The sequence below is a fragment of the Spermophilus citellus genome (genome assembly GCF_964194105.1).
Source record: "Spermophilus citellus genome assembly, chromosome: 1".
Lineage (NCBI taxonomy): Eukaryota > Metazoa > Chordata > Mammalia > Rodentia > Sciuridae > Spermophilus > Spermophilus citellus.
Genome location: NC_138182.1, coordinates 225,200,456 through 225,221,145, shown reverse-complemented (window position 1 = coordinate 225,221,145; position 20,690 = coordinate 225,200,456). Strand labels below are relative to the sequence as shown.

The 20,690-nt window shown below is 42.5% G+C and overlaps 1 protein-coding gene across 4 annotated transcripts in view; it reads left to right on the top strand.

Annotated features, from left to right (window-relative positions):
• Positions 1 to 20,690, top strand: part of PDE8B (phosphodiesterase 8B) — a 215,026-nt gene that overhangs the window by 140,280 nt on the left and 54,056 nt on the right. For 2 of the 4 annotated variants that reach the window (XM_081307172.1, XM_081307171.1), the window contains exons 7-10: positions 5,377 to 5,455; positions 9,226 to 9,366; positions 10,924 to 11,012; positions 13,381 to 13,441. In XM_081307172.1, the coding sequence (XP_081163298.1) occupies positions 5,377 to 5,455; positions 9,226 to 9,366; positions 10,924 to 11,012; positions 13,381 to 13,441 (370 nt within the window). The remainder of the gene's footprint in view (positions 1 to 5,376; positions 5,456 to 9,225; positions 9,367 to 10,923; positions 11,013 to 13,380; positions 13,442 to 20,690) is intronic. The other 2 variants (XM_081307174.1, XM_081307173.1) reach the window with 1 other exon arrangement.

The window sequence follows — 20,690 nt, the reverse complement described above, 5'->3', positions numbered from 1 at the left end:
ACAACTTCTTAAAATTTTTCTAGAAAACCACATTGCCTTTACTTCAGTGATTTGTGCTTTTTAATCATGTATATTAATTGTTTGTATTCCTAGTGGTCTCTCTTGCTTTAATTGGGGGGTAGAAAGTCTTAGTATTTTTATTTGAGATGTTTTTACTATAAATAAACTTAGAAAAAGAGATTTGATTCTTGTTTAATTCTTTGTGCATCATCTCCAATAAGGAATGAATAGCCCAACACTCTACAGCTTTGGCAGGCAGTTCCCTCGTTTTATTTTAGATAGGTGTTCCTGTTTCTTAGGTAACATTAAATGAGATGGCACATGTTAGATGCCAGGAGGGGCCCTGGTACAGATTTTGTACTACACACTGCCATTGGGGACTGTCTCAGAGATCTTAGGGGCACTTTGCCAATGGCAAGCAGGACAAAGCAGGCCTATCAATTTGAAATGAACACACCTAGCTGATACAAAGGTGTAAACAAAAGGCTTCTGGTTACTGTGCTTGTGAAATCTGCTTAGACCCAGGGTGCTGAAAACATCCTTGGGGGTCTTATCAGATTCAAACACTTGATTTCTAACAAGTAACGTGATATGATAGTACCATGACTTCTTAGTCCTCACTCCTGGAACTGGTTGGAGGAGTTGGACCCATTGCTGAGGCCATAATGAAAAGATTTAGGTTCTTCATATAAATCAGCGTAAAGCTGGTGAGTGGACTTGACACAGGGAGACTGTGGCCCCAGGAGGGAGGGCTTGCCTAATTCCCAGATCCTCTTACTTTCTACACTATTGTTTTTTAGCTGTTTCTGCCTCTCTACCTTACCTAAGTGTGTGCTCTTTTGGGGTATGTGCGTGTCCATGCATGTAAATCTCTCAGGTCTACCAAAACTGGGCCCAGCAGATACGTGGACAGTGACCCAGACCATGACCTCCCTCCAGCTCTTTGAGGCATTCAAGGACATCAAGAGCTTCTACCTGCACATGACTATGTGGCAGGCAAATGACTATGTCGTTTGTTAGACTGGAAAATGAGCTCTTTATTATACAATGCCAGAATAATTATAGTCTAATTATGTAATACTTTTCCCTACAATTCCGCCCCCAGCTGCAGCTAAATATGTAACATGACTGTCATTCTGCAAGGACATAGTGTGTAAAGCAGTATAATGTCGATTATAGACACTTCTGTCCAGAACATCATGTATGGTGAGCATATTTACTTCACCAAGAAAAAATAAGAGATCATGCATGACTGATTGGATCAAACACAATATGTGGTCTGATGTTAAGATTCCTTTGTGTAGAATAACTTTTTAAAGGTGTAAGACCTAAATGACATTTCTGTGTATATTTGATGAATTACTCTGCTGAACAGAAGAACTCATGAAAGGCAGTGTCTGGGATAATCTGAGTTAAATGAGGACCATTTGTCTCTTCTAATGTTCTTATGCCTCTTTATCATGAAAAGACCTATTTCATCTAAAATAAAGATAATGATTTAGTTCCTCATGAGGAGTTTCAGCTGATCCATTTATATTAATGCAGTTCCAGCTATTCTTTCATCGTTAGTTGGTCTACAAGTTACACCCAAATCATCATATTTATTTTGCTCCAAATCATAAGATGGTAGTAGTTCTCAGTTTTAGAAAGAATCAAAGTTTCTGAGGGGCAACACTCTCTTTTCCATGGAACCCTTCCTTTCTCAGTGTTAACAGACACTTGTAGAGCACCTTATCCTCACATGGACTCTGTGTGACAGCCATTGAGGGACAGGAGTGAAGCAAAGCTGTAAACACTTAAAATAACCAGCTAATTCTGCATGTTGTTTTGGAACAAATAGCAAATCTGCGATCCCTTACTCTGCCACTTCCCCCTCCCTACTCATTCTGAACCCCTGCTCAAATGTGAACTTGTGTCCAGAATTTTCTCCCTTCAGACCACCACCTATCCTTTTTCTAGGAGGCTTCAGTGTGTGTGTGTGTGTGTGTGTGTGTTGTTTTGGTAGCATGAAGGTCCCTTTCAAAGGGAGATCACATATTCACCCAGCCACAATTGACAGAGGAAAACACTGAGAGCGAGGGGCCTCTTACCACCCAGCCTGTTGACAGCAGTGCTGGACTGGGATCAGGCAGCCTGCTTTTCCATACTGTGCTCTTTGCACTGCATTCTAGCACTAGTTCTTTCTTTTTTTTTTTTTTTTTAATGTTTTTTTAGTTGTAGATGGACACAATACCTTTATTTTATTTATTTATTTTTATATGGTGCTGAGAATCGAACCCAGCACCTCACACATGCTAGGCAAGTGCTCCACTACTGAGCCACAACCCCAAACCCCTAGCACTAGTTTTTTATAGACTTTCTACCTGCCGTCGGGTGATGTTTGCTTTTTCTCTCTAAACCTTCAAGTCCTTAAAGAAGGTGCTGGGGAAGCCAGGCACAGTGACACAGACCTTAATCCCAGGTATTCAGGAGCCTGAGGCAGGATTGCAAGTTCAAGGTCAGCCTGGGAAACAGTGAGACCCTGTCTCAACATTAAATAAATAAATAAGGCTGGGGATGTATCTCATGGTCAAGGGCCTCTAGCTTCAATCCCCAATACCGGGGATGGGGGAAATGCAGGGGTAATGGTTATATTGCCCATACTACCTGGGTTTCTACACCTAGGGTACTTTCCTTTCCTTTGTTTCTTTTTCCAATTTTCTAACTTCTTAACCTGAAGGATAAAAATAAAGACATGTGAGAAGCGGTTATATGGTTCCCAAGAATGGAAAATTAATAAAGCTAAGGTTCTTCTGCTTGAAGAGTATGAATAATTAATACAGGCAATTAAGTTCTCAAACTCTAGGAACATGACTCAAATTGATTACGCCATTTTGCTGCAGGTTTATTTAAATAGAGCCATCAACCAAAAGAGGTTAAAAGTCCATATAAACCTTGCAGTCTGGTCGTGTTTGTCATGGCGGAGGTAAGAGGGAGAATAATATGCTGCTCCTATCAATAGTGTGCGTATAAGAATTTGCTGTGTCCTACGGAATTTGCATCATACCTACAGATTTTATGCTTTGTAGAGAATCATAAGATAAATGTTTAATAGATCAGTTCTGGGGGTTGATCTAAGCTCCTCCATAAAGGCCATGCTTCAGTTGACAAAATGGTAATGGTCTAAAGTACCTGTTTATATACTTAGTTGAAACATACAGGTACCTTAGGGAAAATTCTTTAGCAAGAGAGGAATTTATCATCTGATAAAATGTGTTAATTAGAACTGAATTATCCAGCTCTCCAAGTTGACATATTAGCCCATACAGAGTGTGTTCCTCCACACATAACTTCTGAGAGTCACTTACTGCCCAGAAGTGCTTTCCTGTAGTGCCGAGCTCCACTCTGGACCAGGAGCCTGGAAAGTCCTGTTGCTAAGGCTGACTTTTCTTGCCTCTCCAGAAGCAGTGAGCAGTGATGTTGGTGACAGTCTTAAGTTTCCTCTTTTTTTTTCTTACTTAAAATGACCATTTACAAATGCAGTAATGGTCATGGGACAGCCAACAGTTTAAATTAGGTGGACTGGAGCATTGAAATAAGGACATGGTCTGCACCACTCAGGAATTTTGGTCGAGTTAGGCTGTTCCTCCCCTCTGCTCTGCTCACCCATGTCATGTTCATTGTCTTGCTTACCATCACACTGACGTCCTCGTCTCTGCAACCATAGAAACTCACTCTGTCATCAGTGGACTAAAATTCTTCACTCTGCATGTATGTTTCCTTACATTACTGAATGCAGTTCTTGGTTTGACATTTCAGCTATACTCATGAGAAAAGATAAACTACAATTCATCTTTCTTTTCACCAAAGGTTTTCGAAAGCCTTAGAGAACAAAGAAATATTACTCTGTGATCTTATAAATAATAACTACCCATGTATTGAATTATTATTTGGCATAATCCCAAGCACTTTGCCATATGCCTCACATACATCATCCTTTCTGATCCTGACAAAAACCTGTGAAATAGATCATCATACTCATTTTAGAGATGAGGAAACCAAGGGCCAACAAAGACGAAAATTTGTACAAGATTCCGTAACTGGAAGAATACAGAGCCAGATTTCACTCAGAACTTTTTGCCTTTTTCCTTGTAAACAGAGCAAAACAGGGTGACAAAGTTAGATTGCCTTGATGACTGGAAAACATGGTAAGAGTTTGTTTTAGAAGAAAAAGAAATATCAATGAGTAAATCAATGTCTTTTGTTTTATTTTTGTGAAGGATAAGAAAGGCTTTGCCGGGATTCTTTAGACAGTCAATATAAATAACAGAGCTCTAGCTACATACTTACTGTGCAGGACAGTAAATAACTCGCTGTGTTTGGAATTGCTCTATATTTGAAAGTTAGTTAAAATTATAACCACAAATTGAGAGTCTGGTTTCCCACATATAAAGGGCAGGTTATCAAGAAAAGTGCCACCTGAGGGGTGCATAGGTATAATGAACTAGGCAAGAGGACTCTGCTCTATCTGTATTTCCTCATACCAGTGGGTATGGTTGGAAGCAAGGTAACAAAAGGAGGGGGTGGGGAAGGAGAAAAAAAAATTTCTGTGTCTGTTCCAAAAGGCCAGAATTCCTCAGATCCAATTTAGGCCTAATTAGGTTTTCCTAATTGATGAGGACTTGACTTCTCCCTGACCACAACTGTGAAGGAAATGGAACATCACTGATGTAGAACACATGGGACTTAACAAGAGAGTCTCAGCTGCATCCTTATTCTCTTGTGTCAACTGTTTAAGTTCCATTCAGCACATAAATAGTCCATTCAGATTTTGCTGAATTATAATCTTTCTTTTTGAATCATAAATACAGATATGTATTCTTTTGTTTATGCATTTATCTTACAAAACAACTCTCTTTTCAAAACATTAATAACTGTCTTCATCTGTTCAGGCTGCTCTAACAATATACCTGAAGCTGATTAATTTATAAATAACAAAAATTTATTGCTCACAGTTCTGGAGACTGGGAAGTCTAAGATCCAGGGGTCAACAGGCTCAGCCTCTGGTGAGGGCTGGTTCCTCATAGATGCTACTTTCCATATTCTCATGTGGTAGAAGGAACAAGGGTGCTCACTAGAGCCTCTTTTATAAGAGCACTGCTCCCATTCATGAGGGTGGAGCTCTCACAACATAATCACTTCCCAAAGGCCCCACCTTTTAAATACCATTATATAGGGCATTAGATTCCAATGTGATTTTTGAGGGGACACCAACATTCAGACTACTTCAATAGTTCTAATAGTTCTAATGAATTTGGGATCTGTTTACTCTGTTAAGTTAACCTAAAAGTGAATGGTTTTTATAGAGGACTAACATCAATCTTTTGCATCTTTCAGGGCCTGTAATTCAGTGTTTACAGCATTAGACCACTGTCATGAAGCCATAGAAATAACAAGCGATGACCATGTGATTCAGGTATGGAACGAAACACTGTATATTAGTAGCTGTTGAATAGAACTTTTCAAGTTTGAGCCACTTTTTTCCAAGTACTTTCCTGTAATTCTCACATTTTCCTTGAAGAAATGAAAATCAAGGTATGCAAAGAAAATACTAATAGACTTAAGCTAAGAATTAGATATTCAATAAAGAACAAAAATTGTTAATTCATGTCAGAACCTGCTGTTTCTTTGATGGTGACAGAGTAAAATTTTGGGGTCAATATTAAGATAGTATTTACATAGAAATAAATCAGAATTATAGAATAAATGCATATATATATATATATATATATATATATATATATGTATATGTGTGCCTATAGGAACAGATTGTCTTCAAAGATATTTATTTGCCAGCAATTCTAATTATAATGCACTCTAATATTAATGTCCTCTTCCTAAGAAAATGTCTATAGCAAACAAAACTTTGTTGGGGCTGGGGATGTGGCTCAAGGGGTAGCGTGCTTGCCTGGCATGCGCGGGACGCTGGGTTTGATCCTCAGCACCACATAAAAATAAAATGAAGATGTTATGTCCACCAAAAACTAAAAAATAAATATTAAAAATTTATTCTCTCTCTCTTAAAAAAAAAATTCTCTGAAAGGTAGAGGTTCCACTAATTGGTGGTGGCCTATCTGCAGCAGATTTGCAGTGTCACCATGTGTGAGGAGCACTTGCTATCATCAGTGGAGTACCAATAACAGTGGTCCATCCATGGCCCCCAAGACAGGAGATTCACCTTAGCCTCCTCTGAAACCCCCTGTGCACACAGACACACCTCGCCTCATCCCAGATCAATAACGGCAGTGGCCCCCCATGCGTAGGCCCTGCCCTCAGCATTTTCATTAGGTTATCCAATTTCCATTGAAATTGACAAATTGCCCTGTAGTACAGATGAAAACACTGAGTGAGGCAAGGTCAAAGAAAGCCCTAGTAATAAGCATTCAAGCCAAAATATGTAGCCACTTCTTTCTGACTCCAAAGCCTTCCTACCTGGTTTCCTGTCTGGCTGTGTTTTTAGAATTTGTTTTTCTTGCTGCTCCCTAAAACCGAGCTGATGGCTCCCTTGCGTTGCTGGCTGGGAGTGGCCTACCAGCCCATAGCTCTGTCCCTGGGACCACAGAGAAAGCCAGACATGTTTCCATTACAGCCAAACACAGGTCCTACATCTCCTCCCCCCACTTTTGTCCAGGCTAGAATATCAGCAATTAGGAGAAGGGACTCCCTGCCCTCTACACACCTTCCCCCCTTGTAATCTAACTGATGACTACTTGAGAAGGAAACTGACCTTCATTCCATAGGTAGCAATCAGTGGGTAGTGAACCCATATCCCTGGGAGAGGTAATATGGTGACTGTGTTGCCACTGTGGTAGAAAGCATCTCGCAGCTTCTACCGGAAACAGAAAGAAACAGGAGAGCGAGGACAGTGGACGCCTATCAAGAGTAGATGGAGGGAGAGTTGCTATGCTGAAAGGGAAACTTGGGTTCTGAAATTAGACTATAGTTTTTTTTCTCTCAGGGAATTTCTTTATGTTACTTTGACAGATGTACCAGCAATCTGAAATGTAAAACTCAAGGCAAGATGAAGAAGGGAGAAGTTGGATTGGGAATGTTGTATGGAAGGGGGATACTAAAATGACCCTCGTGCTGTGAATTCGAGGCCGAGTCCTCATGCACAGGCTGTCATATTTGTGTTCTTACTTGGTACCAGCTTCCTTCTCAGGGCACTCCAGCTACATGGTTAGGTGCCTTTTTGGGGTTGCTCTTGAGCAGTTAGGTAGTAGTACTTAAAATGTAGGAACGATATCTATTATCTATCAGTTTATCCATCTATCCATCCCTTTCTTCTTGCCTCCCTCTTTTTAAACTATCAGTTTTCTCTCTAAAACTTTTATATGACACAGTTCTAAGCATTTTACACGTATTTATTTATTCCTTTAAACGATCCTATGAGTCAGGTACTACTGTTATACCTATTTTACAGATGAGGAAAGAGAACTAATTTCCCCATAGTTCTGTAACCGATAATTGGCAGAGCCAGGATTTGAACTTGGGTGCCTTTCCAGATTATGTCCTGGTGTACCTGCTGTATTCGGAGGTTATAGGATTCCTAGTGTAAAAAAAAGGGCCAGGACTTCTACCAGTATTAACAACCCAATGGGGAAAGCATACACACACACACTTGAAAATGTACAAGACTATAACCAATCAACAAGGAGAACAATACATTCTCAAATATTATCTATTTACTTATCAAATATTTACTAAATAGCCCTGAGTATCCAAAGGTTACTCCCCAAATAGCCCTTTCCTTGAGGATTTAAGTGCTCAGTGGTGGAGAGAAATTAACAGAAGTTTAAATTCAGCATAATTAAAACACTAGAAGTCTGCCTGGGAGTCAGTGGGAACTCTTAGGAGTGGCACACCTGAGATTGGGCAGAGGTCAAGGAAGTATTTCTGAGGAGGAAAGGGACACATTGGAGGTGGGGAAGGGCATTCTAAGCAGACAGCATGTGGGGAAAGGTCCAGAGAAGAGGAACACCTGCAGGCAGCTCAGTGGCCTGCAGGGTGGGGCTAGGAGCCCTGCGGCCAGCCTAAAAGTAGGAACCATGATGGGAAGCCGTGCTGCCCTGTGCAAGTGACAGGCCCAGAGAGAGTCTGGAGATCTGTGAAGATAGTGTCATGGACTCCTCTTCAGCCACCCCAACAGGGCCTGATGGCCAGAGCATCCTCCCCCTTCAACTCCTAGTGTTAATGGACACACTGTTCCCAAGGGAGTAGCTCTCCAGGTGTCACTTTGTCACTTGGTTCATGGCTGCTCTTATCCCCATGGAGGGCAGGAATAATCACAGTTGGCAAGACTGTTTTAAAGCATCAGACAGATGGAAATTTGTGCCCAAAGAAACCTGTGACCCAGGTGCAGTGTGTTCTCACATTTTCCCCATGTTCCACTTTACTTGTCCCTCCACCCGGCTTCTCATCTGGTGGCCGTGCTCCTTGAAAAGAAAGTGGTGGATGGGGGCAGGAGCCAGGAGTTAGTTAAGACAAAGCTCTGAGTTCCTGAGCCCACTGCAGAATTTGGAAAGACTGCTGACCCCGAGTGTGTTGTAGGGATGCTCTTTTCTTGCCTGCCTCAAACCTAGTATCCAAAGGGCTACTTCCTGGGCCATTTAATTGCGTTTTATTTTTCAGATTAGACTAGAAGTAGCCCCAGCATTGATAATAGACTGTGGCAAATGGAAAGGAGATGTGATATCTAATTGCTGCTTTACTGAGAAGGCTAATGTAGGCCACAGGCCATTGAACTAAGTGATTTTGTACTTATTTATTTATTTTGCAGTGCTGGGAATCAAACCTTGGGCCTCACATATGCTAGGCAAGTGTTTTACCACTGAGCCACATCCCCGGCCCTGTTTTTATTTCTATGTTCTTCTTTTTCCTTATTTAATGCAGTAGTTGGTGGTGAAAGAGGCCCTCCTCAAGCCACAACTGCTAGATGAGGGCTTCCTGCTCTTTTCCTGCTAAAGAGTTTCTTCTGGTTTCCCGCAGGGGACCAGAATAATACTTGAATGAATAAATTTCTTGGCCCAGGAGGGAGGCCACTACTTCAGGAGGGTCAGGGAATGAGATACCCAGTGATATCTCCATTAGAGAGCAGTTGTGCAGGGCACTTGTTGCTTGATACTCCTGTGTCCCAGAAGCATCTCTCTGGGGTACACTGATAAAGTCTCCTCCTCCCATTAACAGTATGTCAACCCAGCCTTTGAACGAATGATGGGCTATCACAAAGGGGAGCTCCTGGGGAAGGAACTTGCCGACCTGCCCAAGAGTGATAAGAACCGTGCAGACCTTCTCGACACCATCAACACGTGCATCAAGAAGGGAAAGGTGGGTGGAACTGACCAAACCACTCCAAGAACCCCTCCCCAGTGCTTTTCTCCCCCTTGGGAGTTTTTATGTCCCATCCTTAATGTTGGTTTCCCTAATAATGTCATAATGAAAAGAAGATTTTTGATATTTGCAAAGGAGCCAAGGGTTAGTTCATTTTGGGTCTCGTATGAATAAGGTGCTTGTCACGACGCTGCAACAGCTTTGTGAAAGAACACTTCATCCGTTGCATGCATGTACCCCCCCCCCCCCCCCGTCATTGCTGGAACACCCTGCCTGTCTTTATACCTCCTCATAGAGCTGCTGTGTTTTTCAGTTTATCAGTGTCTGGGGACTGGAAGGACTTCATATCAGTCCTGATGGGTTAGCTCAGTTTTTTGGGTCAGTTATTGTTTTTCTGTTTTCTCATCCCTATTCAGTAATTCACTGTGTAGTTTGATTCTTCCTGACCCACCTGTTCCCCCAGTGTCTTCCACTTCATCCAGGTTGACGAAGGCATGGTGGAGATGGGGGAGGCATTTCCCCTCCAGTCACCTTCCTCCTGAGGCGTTCTGGCCCTCAGAGCTGGGACTGAACTGCCTGGACGCTTTCTTGTAAACATTCCGAATGCTTCCTCACTTATTATTTCTTCCATCCTCCTTTCTCTGCTGTGTACCAGTTCAATAAATACTGTCTTCATTGAATACGGAGGTTTTTTAAAATAAGAATAAAATAAGTTTGGATTATCTGAGGGCCCAAATTACTTTAAAAAAAAAAGTTGGAGCAACAAGACTTAAAAAGGAAACAGAATATTATAAAGTACTCCAGAAAATTTTTGCCCAAAGAATGCAGCCACAGGTCTGGTGACCCTAATATGTGTTCTCATTAGACACATCATATATGAGAGGGGGGCGAGAAATAGCTGCAGAGAATCTCAGTTTCTGATTTAACCACTCCCTCCCAGAATTAGTGAGGTGCTCACCTGGCTCTTTATCCAAGCCCGATCCACAGGGTCCAGAGAGCAGGAATCTTCATGCCCTCCTTGGCATCATCTATGGAAGCGGTGAGGAGCCTGCCTTGCCCTGGAGAAGTCTTGGCTAGGAGGCTGCTGGGATGTTAGAAAGGTGGGGGCTTCAAGGAGGGTTAAAGAGTTGCAAAATTATAACCAGATCCTTCACTTTCTGATGTGCAAGTCAGTGAGAATCTCTACACCTCAGTTTGTCCATCTGTAAATAAGGGTGATAATATCAAGCTCACAGGTTGCTGTGAAGATTTCCAGAGAGAGAGAGACTTCTCAAACCTGGTGCCATGGAACCCATAGGGCTGATAGTACAAATTCCACTCACTGGTCAAGTGTCCTGGGATCCAGGACAAACAGTATAGCAGTAAACATGTTGGTTTTGTGGTCTTGTCTTTATGCACTGTGACCAGGACAGCATTGTAGCAGGTGCAAAAATGTAGTGGTTTTGTAAAATGTAACAAAACCATGGGGAACTTTCTCACAGCCTTCTAAGAACCTCTGTGGGAGCAGCTGTGTGCCTCCACCGCAGGATTTAAGAGTTCTCTTTGTCCATGTAGGAGTGGCAGGGGGTTTACTATGCCAGACGGAAATCCGGGGACAGCATCCAACAGCATGTGAAGATCACCCCAGTGATTGGCCAAGGAGGGTGAGAGCAAACTCTTCAACTCTTTCAGCTGAAGATAAGGACTCAGGGGCCTTGTGGGCATTGGGTTTGCACATATGGGACCAGCTTAGGTCCACAAACGCAGCAGGGTTGGGCCAGATGTTGCCTGTATCAAGGGCACTTCCACTGGGCCAGCGGCAACCTCTGGCTGTGGTTTCCCTATCCTCTCTCCTCCCCGTGGTCTTTCATGAAGCATTTCCCCCACTCCCCAACTGTCCACACCCACCTGATCCTATGTGGTCCCATTATTCCTAGTACCTGCTAAGCATATTTAAGGTCTAGGCTGTCCCTTCCCCATAATGACAAGTGATTTCCAACCAGCGTTGCCGGTCTCAGCCCACAGGGAACCAACCTTCTTTCCTTCTTGAGGCCCCAACTCTTTGTTGGTTCTCTCCAGACTGACTCTGAGCTTCTTCTACAAGGGGTGAAAGAGCCATGGAACCTGCTGACCTACAGAGAAAGGTGTCTGAACAGGAACTAAGGGCATTTGATTCCATGGAACCCCAGATTACTAGAGAATCCTGTAGAGAGATAGGAAAACAGGCAATTCCTTCTCCTTCTTCCAGTCAAATTTTGTGAGAAGGTTCACAGAGATAAATAGGACCACCAAATAGGTCAATTCTTTGTAAACTCACTTGAAGGTCAATACCAGCACAAGACTTTGAATTTATAAGGACATGTGACATGTGACATTTTGGAAGTAATCATGATAGCTATTATTATGCCGGTGACTGGAATCAGAAAGTCCCATATATAACTTCCAGACAAGCTGAGTTCCTTTAAAATCATTATGTGATTAGAAAACTAGATATTTCATGGAGCTGGGGTTGTGGCTCAGAAGTAGCACACTTGCCTAGCATGTGTGAGGCACTGGGTTCAATCCTCAGCACCACATATAAATAAATGAAGATAATAAAGGTCCATCAACATCCAAAAAAAAAAAAAAAGAAGAAAAAGAAAACTAGATATTCCATACATTCAGTAGTGTTTGTAAATTATTTCCCCTCCAGTTTTACTTGTTTGGTTAGTTTGAAAATTGTCCTTCTGTCTGTTCAAATACTACCTCCTGGTATTTCATGCTGTTTTGTAATTTGTGTCTCCCCTTTGGCTTGACTCTGGAGGTTGTGGGCACTGGCAGGCCCCTGACCAAGGATTCCCAGCCATGGGGAAGAGGCTGTCCCTAGGCCTTCCTCCAGACGGGTAGCACCTCACCTACAGCCATCAGTGCACATAACCACGGGAGGAAGATAATGCCCGTGGCTGTCATGTTGTTTCTGTCATCATCCTTAGACCATCTTCTCAGAACATGGAAGCTAAAAATCATTTTGTAGGTGTGACCAGAATCATTGGGTAACTAAAGCAGAGGAGATATGCTGTTGCCTGGTAATTGCTGTCAGAATAAATTTTTTTTCTGATTTTACAGATGAGAGAAAGAAATTCTTTTATCCAGACATAATTTCCAGTGTTATTTTCCCTAATTGTAGACATTGAGCTATCAGAGGCTATTCTGATTAAAAGTAGAGTAATTTTACCCCATCCTATTTGAGTGAAACTCATTATAGAATAATACAGGATTTTAAAAGCCATCTTTGGAATCATCTAGAGAAAAGTAAACCAGAGAGAGAAAGAGACAGAGACAGAGAAAGACAGAGAGACAGAGAACAGATGTACCCAAGTCTTCTCAGATATAAATTCTAACATACTCTCTGGATTTCATGGCTTTACTCTTGGTAGAAAATCCATCCTGAGCTGATTTTTTTTTTTTTTTGCACAGGACTGGTGCACCTGTCCTCTTCTTCTTGGTTTCTCTTGTGGTGAGCAGGACCACAGATTGAGTTTCAGGATTCTGTCCATGACCTTGAAATAGGAGGATTTTTCTCAGCCTGAAAAATGCCATCATTATGACAACCATAGTGTGAAAGAATATGGAATATTTAATGTAAAAACAGCAACCATGAAATTTGGTCATTGTCCAAATGAGTCTTTCGCTTTTTATATAAGCAATAAAATTATTCATGTCAGCTGAATTAAGACCAATTTATCTGCAGTAGCATTTAATTTGATCACTGAAGATATCTAGGCACCAAACTTCAGGAGGCCATTGCAAAATGAAATACCCATTAGGAAGGTTTCCAAGCCAGCTAGAATGACTAGGAAGGCTTGTGTTTGAAGGCATTGTGTGGGCCCAGGGTGGAAAGTGTGTTTCCTATAGCTTGGCTTTTGTTTGAATTCTACACCTGCCCTAGGAGGGACCTTGGAGTTTTGCTTTAAGAAGGCTGTTGATGTTTTCATTTGTTGACTTGTTGAATCCTCTCCTATCTGACTAATAACTGATTATTTATATTATTAGGAAAATTAGGCATTTTGTCTCCCTCAAGAAGCTGTGTTGTACCACTGACAATAACAAGCAGGTACAGTATTCAGCTTCTTCTGTTTGCTTTGTCAGCTTGGCCGTGTGTTACATCTCAACCACTGTTCTCTGCTTGTCTTTCTCCATATCTTACTGTAGTTGCCAGTGAAGAAGTTTTATGAGAAAACTAGATACCTCTGATAGATTCCCCCCCCCCACCAAATTCCTCTACAAGTCTACCTAACATTATTAGTAGTCTACATTAGTTATGCTGTACCTTATGCCTGATTCTCCTGGCTAATGTATTTTATGATATAAAATTCTTCTTCCAAACCAAAAATGTTCTATTTCCTATCTTAATCTTGTAAACAAAAATGAAGTATGTATTCACTTGAGCATTTCACCACTACAAATGATCAAAAATAACTTCAAAATAGTACTTGCCATTCCATCATGTAGAGCAATACATTTGAATGCTGCCTTCTAAAATAACAATTTTAGTATGTTGTTATATTCAGGAACTTTTTAAGGTAGTTTTATCATAGGAAGCATCCTGGGGACTGGTATTTATATTTGATTTATACTTTTACCACTGGATCATGTAGATTTTTTTATCTTATGCTTTATAATTTGTTGATTAAAAAGTATATAACAAACATAATTGCCAATCTGTTTTTGAAAAATTGTACAATGTGGCCTCTGATGAAGATTTTTAAAGAAGGGACAGTGTCTCTAAGGGACTTTAAGAGCACCCAGGGAGGAATCCATTGTATTTTGTGTGGTAGAGACTTGTGAAGTGCAGAATGAGGTGAAGCCTGGTCAGATGAAGAGGTAGACCTGAGCTGGGAGGACTGTAGTCACCTGGGCTCTTTCCAATAAGGAGAGACTCCAGAGGGAGGCTGGGACTGGGTCAGTCGGTGCCTCAGGGCATCAAAGGCATCTGTGGCCATGGGCTTGTTCATAATATTTAGTCCAACCCAAAATGCTTTCTTCAGCACTGAGAATTTAATCTGGAAGCAGGAAATTTTCCGGTAATACCGTAAAGTCACATAGAGAGAGGCAAATCCTTGGAGACCCCTGGGAAAGAAAGGGAATGACTTTCATAAGAAAAAAAAAAAAAGAATCTTCAAACAGCTTCCCTCTGGAGTCTCTCCTCTCAGACACGCTGAGAGGAGAAATGAGGTCTGCATGAAAGGTGACACAGGCAGAGGAGGGAGAGGGACAGGCGACCCTGCTGTGTCTTTTACTGAACACAAGCTGTGCAAACCACTGTCTCTGGGCTATGGACCCACAGTAGTGCACACAGACACACTTGGCCCACCAGTTTGACCTCACTTCCCCTCCTCTTCCCTTTCTGAGAATGAATTGCCAGTCTCCGATTCCACATGTCTGAATCATAACAGTCCCCCACAGTTCAACCCGAGAAGTGTTAAGAACCACCTTGCTCCCCAAATCACCTTCCTTCCTTTGTATTACCTCCCCCCTCACCATTGTCCACAGCTGTTTTTGTGCTAACCTTCCCTCCCCTCATCTCTAGGAGGGCTACCTAGTATTTGTGTGCCCACCTGCCTGGCACATAGTAGGCCCTCAACCTGTTGGTTAGCTTCAACAAAATGGAGAGTCTCAGTCCTGGCGTCCTGTCAGCTATGAATGCTTCTTTCTGGACAAGGAGAGCAGACACTCCGTTAGCCCAGGACTTCAGGATGCAGAAGCAAGGGACCACCTCTTCTTCTCTGCAGCTCTAAATAGAAACGCCTTTACTGCCATGAATCAGCTGCTGTTCTGAGAAGAGTAGAAAACACAGAGCTCGGATACCCTGAGCCATTGACGTCACCTAATGGTGCGGCACAGGCCTAAAGAGACTCTTAGTTTTTCCAATAATAAAGCATTTTTATCCCCCTGGCTGGCTACGGCACTTTTCCTCCTCATCGAAGGCGGTGGGAGTGCATGGCCAGGGGCTCCGGGCCGGGGAGGGCTCCCTGGACGGGGACCAGCCTGTCTGCAGGCGTTCCGGTGGTGCTGCTTTCTGGGGTTTAGCCCTGACGTCAAAATCGACCTGTGGGCTTGAATTTTAACAAGGAACAAAATAGTAAGCCAGGCAGCTGACTGCTGGTTGTGTTTGTCATCAGGAAAGATTCCTTTTCCACTGTGAGTCCTGTAGCTTTTTGCCAAGAGACTGGAAATGCTCAGCGAGGTTTGTCTGCTATAAACATTTTCTCCCCCTCCGCTGCACACACTTTGTCCCCAGATGTGCACAAAACACCTGCTCTGTGCTGGCCCCAGGGATGCGGAGTCTTGACCTTAGATGCCACAGGGTCACGGACCATTAAACAGATTGAACAAAACAAAACATAACCCAGGGGAAGAACCAACTGACTACTGAAAAAAGCATGAAACTCGGGGGCTAGGGAGGCTGGCAAAGAGTTTTTGAGGCTTTGTCTAGGACCAGGGCAGCAAACTGCAGCCTCCAGGCCAGAGGTGGCCTGCTTCATACTTATAGCCACGTTCTCTTTGGCTGCTGTCACACCACGACAGCAGAGTGGACTGGTTACAACAGACCACGGGGCCTGCAAAGCCTAGAACATTTGCTGACCTCCATTTCTAGAAGATAATTTTCTTTCTTAAATTTCCCACTTTTTTAGGCTAGGAATATCCCAGATCCCCAAGAATTCTTATCCCCTGTCACAGTGCACATACTCTTAGGGGACCCTTTGTCTTCATGTTAACCCCATGTCCTATTTCAAAGCCCGTATCCACCCCTTTACACTGGCATCCTAAGGACGTGAGGACATAGGTCCCTGGAGGCCTTTGTCTTTTACCCAGGTCAAAATCAAAATTCAAATATATGACTAAAAGTATGAAATTTCAGGGATCTATAGCCATGGCCCAAGAGTGAGATTGCATAGAGAAAAGGAGGTGTACAGAACCCTGCATTACATCAGATCCTCCTAAGCCAGACCAGAGCCTGGCCTGGGAAAGGAAAGGGCCTGAGCCAGGGGAGCCTGTCACAGCAGAGGGGCCTCCTGGCGCCACCCCTACAGTGTCTGTCCCCAGCATGATTGCACAAGCCTCCCCTGGTCTCACTCCTCCAAGCCTTGGCCATAAGAATATCCAGAGCACAGCAGTCCTGAAAACCAGTGTGCCAGTGGCAGGCTTAGATCCTGTGGGAAAGAACATGGGAAGGCAGTAGGCAGAGGAGGACAGGGCTGCAGTTGTCAGTGTCTGTCAGATGGCCTGATCCCTCTTCTCATGGAATCCCTCTTCTCACAGGGTCATGGAGAAGCCCTCAAGGAGCTGCAGGTATCTCCCATCCTATAAGAGGAAGCATTTCTTTTGCAAAATCAGGGAGCGTCAGCCACACGATGAGCAGCTCCAGAAAAGATGCCCCTTTCCATTCCACAGTGGGGAGTATATACAGGGGAAGGCTGTGGCCAGACTCAGAGGAAGCGTTCTGCTTTCTGGCTAATCAAGCATCCAAGACAATAGCAGAATGAGAGCAAAATGAGACCAGTCTGACCTGATTTTTGTACAGGGCTTATAGAGCTAGAAATTGGGGCCCTGATTTTGCAACTCCATTGATCCCCTGCTCAACCTCATTTCAAGAATGTTATTTCAACCATGAAAAATAGGAAGGGCATAATCTCTGAATGGAGAGTAGCTATTTAACTAGAAAGAATTAGGCTTCATGGAAAAACTGGTTTCTTCCACTGCAAACTGATATACACGCATTGTCACAGTCTCACATTAGCCTGGGGCCTGACATTAGGAAGTCACAGCTTCAAAAGCACTTTCACATATGTAACTTATATGAGAACATAAAGGCTTTTGAATTGGTCAAGTTTACAATGTTGAAATCTTACTTTGGGATATAGCTTATTGGGGTTTATGCATATTTTGTTTTATAAGCTATTTAATCTTGAAATTGTACAAATTAGGAAAAAATAGGACTTTCCTGTCATAGTAATGCACAAGGTTAAGACAGAAGTGTCTAAAGAAAGATCTAAAGGGGATGAGATGTGAAGGAGCAGGAAAGAGAGAATGGGATCTTCAGTTTTGTGAAGGCTTCATGGAAGGAAGGAAGGAAGGTCCAGACCCTGGAGGCAAAAGCAGGGGAAAGTTTAAAGGGATTGCTCATATTCGGTTTAAGGTGGGGAAACTGACCAAAGCTCATAGTCTTCATGGATGGTGAGTTCCCCACTATAAGGGGGTGGGGGTAGAACTAGACTGAGCACTCAGTGGGAAAAACTGTCCGAGGAATTCACTGGAGGATCAACTGGATAGATGATTCCCAAAGTATGATTCCCTGGAGCAGCAGCAGCAGCATTGATGGGAATTTGTTAGAAATGTAAAATCAGAACATCAGAATCAGAAACTCTGGGGCGGGACCTCAGCACTGTTTTAACCCTTCAAACATGCCAAAGTTTGAGAGCTGTAGGCCAAGAAGAATGACTTGGAGACTGGGATGGTATGAACTGTAATCATTAGTCCAGGGGCAGGGTCTGTCCTGAGTTAAAAGTAGTCAGAAAAAAAAATTGTTTTCAGTATTCTACTGGCCCTCCAGGTCTCCCTGTCCCCCAAATTATTACGTACATAACCAATATATTTCTCATGTGGCAAGACAAAGAATATTTGCTTGCTCTTCAGGGCACACATCCAAGCGTGACTTCTTAAAACAGAATTGAAGACAAGGTTATTATAGCTGCAAGCATGACCTCAGCTGCCTCTAAAAGTGGCCATTCACATTTAGAAGTATATTTTGTGTCATTGACATATTACCACAATAGAAAGTTTGTACACACAGCAGGTGTCCTGAAATATTTGTTGGTATATTTGGTAAAGCCACTAAATAAACAAAATTATCCAAATTTTTCCATTTAGCTTTAGTACATATTTACAAGAAGCTATTTAAAGAAAGACCTCTGATGTTGCAAAACCACATTTGTTTTTCCCTGAGAAACCACATTTTGAATAACCAAGCTTTGAACAGACATGGATGGAGGACCTGCTGCAAGTCAGGGACCCCGGGAAGCCCCTGAGGCTGCAAGACTGCAGGAGCTTACAGGAGGGACATTGAGAATTAACATCGTGTGCATGAGAAGGTCTTGGTTCAGAGGAGGGAGAGGACAATTTCATGTTGGGCATTGACGGGGTCATGGCCTGTTTTGTGAGTATCAGAAGTCAAGTTGAGAGGGAGTCATTTGGCTAATAATGGAGAAGGTAAACCAAAGACATACGAAGTCTATGTACCGACATTGAGCACAGCGTGGGAGGAGAATGCACAGGTACTGGTAGACTCAGGTGTTCTTTACCCTGCCAGAGAATCTCCAGCCTCTTGTGGCCAGCAGGGCAGCAGGCCCGGAGTTGTCTGCTCTGCACAGCGATATATGGGGTTTCTTTTGCCTCCCCCTGTTCTTTCATCTTGTCCTCTCTGCCATCACTAGATGTTTATAATAAGACACTTAGTCTATAGTGTAGGATGGGAGAAAGGGAGGGAGAGAATGATAAGTCTGAGCTGTAACTAAAGTTTCCCTCTGATGAAAGCATTAATATCCCGTCACCAATAATAACCTACTCCAACAGGGAGGACCTGCTCAATTTAGCTTCAAAACTGGAGGCCTAAACATATGGAGAAGTTAGTTTGACCTAAGAAAAGTAACATAGGTTCGATAATGAATGAGAAACAGGCGTAACTGAGCTCTTTCTTTAAAAAGTGATGTTATTTATCTCTAATGCATTTAAGGACTTAAAGAGGTGATATAATGTTGGCCTTGAAGAGGAGGATTTTTGCCTCCAAAATTAATTTAAATTTCAGAGGTCCCATTTTTATGATTTGTATCACTGAGGTTATTGCAAGATTCTGCTCATTCTGGAGACTTGCCCCTTATATTACCTAAGACCTGGCTTCTGTTAACATTTTACTCATTCACCAATGTTTTGTGTGTGTGATTTATGAGCGTTAGTACTCTCTGGAGACTTTTCTTTTTCCAAGGCAATAGCTGGTGCCTGATTCTCCAGAAGGGATTCATTTAGTTCACGTTAAGGAGAAAGGCTGAGGTTTTGACATTTGGCTCAGCCTGAGTAGTCATTTATTTATTCACTAAGTGAGACACAGCAACCACCTGGCACTTTGGTCCAGCGGTGGACGTTAACAAGAGGTCACCATGTCTCTCCCCACATCTGTGCCTGCTCTGCTGTTGTGCCTGACTTGGCTAATAGGACACCATCCAGTCAGCGACCCACACCCTAAACCAGGGAAACACCCTTAGCATCCTTGCTTTCCTGATTCCCTGGTATCCTGGAAGCCACTTAGTTCTGAAGATTGTGCCTTCATCATAGCTCTTGACCTCATCTCCTTTCCTCCATCCACAGCCCCTTCATTTGAACCGTTAGGACCTCTGGTTATACCTGCTTGCTCTGTCTCTGCACATTGTGTGCTGGAACCAGACTATATCCACTAATGAAAACTGATGGTTTCTTTTTCTAGAATTTTGTGAGTCATTTGTTAAATTGACCATTATCAAAAATTAAGTTGTAGAGCTGGGTGTGATGACATTCACCAGTAGTCCCAGCTACTCAGGAGACTGAGGCAGGAGGCTCGCTTGAACCCAGGAGGGTAAACCCAGGCTGGTTAAGATGACCAGACCCCATTTTTAAAAAAATAAATTGTGTAAGAATGCAATTAAACGAATTTTATTTTCAGGAGTATAAGTATCCAAAACCATTACTTCCTTAGCATGTTTCTACATGTGTTATCTGCATGCTAGAGATTCTGCATATTTATTTCATCTTTATTGTGGAAATGCCTCATAAACATAGGCCGCTTTGTATGTCTTCCAGACTCCACATTCGGTGACATTATGTACAACCACAGCAGAAGGAAATTAGCAAATACTACAGATAAGGACTTTTTTGGGGGGGATTGGTTCTTTAGACTGAAGAAAAAAATATTAAAAAACTAACATTTAATTCAAGAAGTCACTCTAATGAATGAATGAAATTTCTATTTTACTTTCATCTTTTTAATGTAAATGAAAATATTAACTAACATTCACCTTGGAACTCTACTCATTCATCAGTCACAACTCTCAGTGGGCTACAGGCACAAGAAGTCAGCAAAAATCAACAAAAGCATTTGTAAGAATCAATTGGCTGTGTAAATTTTACAATAAAGAATATTTTATGGCTCTGTGTGGTGGCACATGCCTGTAATCCCAGCCACTCAGGAGGCTGAGGCAGGAAGATCACGGGTTCAAAGCCAGCCTCAGCAAAAGCGAGGTGCTAAGCAATTCAATGAGACCCTGTCTCTAAAT